Source organism: Teleopsis dalmanni, unplaced genomic scaffold (genome assembly GCF_002237135.1).
Source record: "Teleopsis dalmanni isolate 2A unplaced genomic scaffold, ASM223713v2 unscaffolded_contig_1669, whole genome shotgun sequence".
In the NCBI taxonomy this organism is placed as follows: Eukaryota; Metazoa; Arthropoda; class Insecta; order Diptera; family Diopsidae; genus Teleopsis; species Teleopsis dalmanni.
Genome location: NW_024033051.1, coordinates 1 through 2,512, shown reverse-complemented (window position 1 = coordinate 2,512; position 2,512 = coordinate 1). Strand labels below are relative to the sequence as shown.

Below are 2,512 nucleotides of genomic sequence, written 5' to 3'. Positions count from 1 at the left end.
TCTCACTGACTTTTTGTCTTCTTGTTAAAATTACTGCAATTGTAAATAACTTTGCCTACTTTTAGGTGTAAATAGAAAATGTCCCCATAAAGACTGCTATGCATTTATTAATTATTCTTAACTAAAACTTTTAACTTTATTACATTAATTGTCCCAAAAATACGGTCTTAAATCTTACTTTGAGGAACGAAACTATTGTTAACTTTACATCACAACAAAAGTTCTATGTTAAAATACATTATATGAAATATGCGCACAAATCTAAACTAATTGTTACATTTTTCTCCCCAAAATTAAAATACAAATTTTTATTAAAACTATAAAGTTTAATCCTTGAATTTGTTTAAAACAATTTCTTCATAAAATGGTCTACAATTCATGGTTATATTTAATCGCGAGCACAAAAGAAAAATACCAGATAACTTTCGATGTATTGAGTAGATTTCTTCAGGTGGTGGACACAAACGGTGTGCCACCATTGTAGGCACTAAATTAGCAATGCGTTCTGTTGTATTCTGAAATATTTATAAGTTATAATAAATGGTAACTGTATCAATAATTTATATTAACTTGACGTCCGAAGTTGAATTCACCATTAAACCGAAAAATTTCGCCTAAAATCATTACAGCATCTATGTGAGCTTCTTCCATTTGTTTCGATTCATATCCGGTAAGAAATCCCATTTTCTGCGATATTTCTAAAACTCCTTGACGGTTGTTATTAGCTGCACAAATAATAACCTGGAAATACAAATATACCATATTGATATGAGTACTTGAAATTTTTTTTGTCTATTCTTTTATTTTAATCTATAGTGATTTTAACTAATTTCAAGCCTTAACGAAACATTTTCAATGTCAAAGATAATAAACCTTTCATATTTGCTGTAATAAAATTAAAAAATTAATAACAACCAAAGCACTTGCCGTGCTTTAAATTAGAACGAGCTTATAAACTACAGCTTTATTTTGGAAACACAAGTTCAACGAATTGAAAGTTTTAACTTTTTGGGTTTGCCTTATTCTTTATTTCTTTTCAAAGATACTCTTTTTGTAGAGACATATTGTACTGCATATTGTTTTACTTACTATATGTAAAGCGACCATTCTGGTGCTTTTTACAAAGAAGCTATGCTATGTTATTCTACAAATCCGCTTATTGCGGTTAGGAAAAGCTGAACAATATTATATTTTAACATATTGTTCTTTACTTTTCACAAGTCTAATATTTGAATAAAGTATTAGTGTTGCTGTTAAGCTAGACTTACTTTGTATAGGGACAAAGAAGCTTTATTAAATTTTTAGAAGGGTTTTCGAATAACAAAGAAAGAAATAAAGGACAAACACAAAAATTTATTTTTAATTTTATTGAAGTTTGGCTGACCATACAACGCTGTTTCGAGTATTGCCAAGTACTCTTCATCAGTGGTCTTTGGGAATAATCGAATATTATTTAATTAGTTTATAGTCCGTATATAATTTGTTTGGACTGCAAGTGCCAGGCTTAGAACTCGTGCCTGTCAAATTAGAAGCGATGACTAATCGTGTTTATCCACAAGAAGCCAAGGCTGCACAAACTTTCAATGCTCAAGTTCCAGGTTTTATTGTCACTTATTTTTATTTAATTAGTGACAACAACCAACGCACTTGCCGTGCTTTTTAAATAAGAACGAGCTTATAAACTTCAGCTTTATTTTTAGAAACACAAGTTCAGCGAATTGAAAGTTTAACTTTTGGGTTTTGCCTATTTCTTTATTTCTTTTCAAAGCTACTCTTTTTGTAGAGACATTTTGTAATGCATATTGTTTTACTTACTATATGTAAAGCGACCATTTTGGTGCTTTTTACAAAGAAGCTATGCTATGTTATTCTACAAATCCGCTTTCGCGGTTAGGAAAAGTTGAACAATATTATATTTTAACATATTGTTCTTTACTTTTCACAAGTCTAATATTTGAATAAAGTATTAGTGTTACTATAAAGCTACGCTTTCTTTGTATGGGGACAAAGAAGCTTTATTAAAATTTAGAGGGTTTTCGAATAACAAAGAAAGAAATAAAGGACAAACACAAAAATTTATTTTTAATTTTATTGAAGTTTGGCTGACCATACAACGCTGTTTCGAGTATTACCAAGTACTCTTCATCAGTGGTCTTTGGGAATAATCGAATATTATTTAATTAGCTTATAGTCCGTATATAATTTGTTTGGACTGCAAGTGCCAGGCTTAGAACTCGTGCCTGTCAAATTAGAAGCGATGACTAATCGTTTTTATCCACAAGAAGCCAAGGCTGCACAAACTTTCAATGCTCAAGTTCCAGGTTTTATTGTCACTTATTTTTATTTAATTAGTGACAACAACCAAAGCACTTGCCGTGCTTTAAATTAGAACGAGCTTATAAACTACAGCTTTATTTTGGAAACACAAGTTCAACGAATTGAAAGTTTAACTTTTTTTTTTTGGGTTTGCCTTATTCTTTATTTCTTTTCAAAGCTACTCTTTTTGTAGAGA

General features: G+C 30.1%; 1 protein-coding gene across 1 annotated transcript; it reads right to left on the bottom strand.

Moving 5' to 3' along the window:
- Positions 1 to 305: 305 nt before the first annotated feature.
- Positions 306 to 777, bottom strand: LOC119664245 (atypical kinase COQ8A, mitochondrial-like). The gene is made up of 2 exons (XM_038073773.1): positions 571 to 777; positions 306 to 515 (listed from the first exon to the last, which is right to left on the bottom strand). Exons 1-2 carry the CDS (start codon positions 760 to 762, stop codon positions 327 to 329), a joined length of 381 nt encoding a protein of 126 aa, XP_037929701.1. The 5' UTR covers positions 763 to 777; the 3' UTR covers positions 306 to 326.
- Between the last annotated feature and the right edge of the window lie 1,735 nt (positions 778 to 2,512).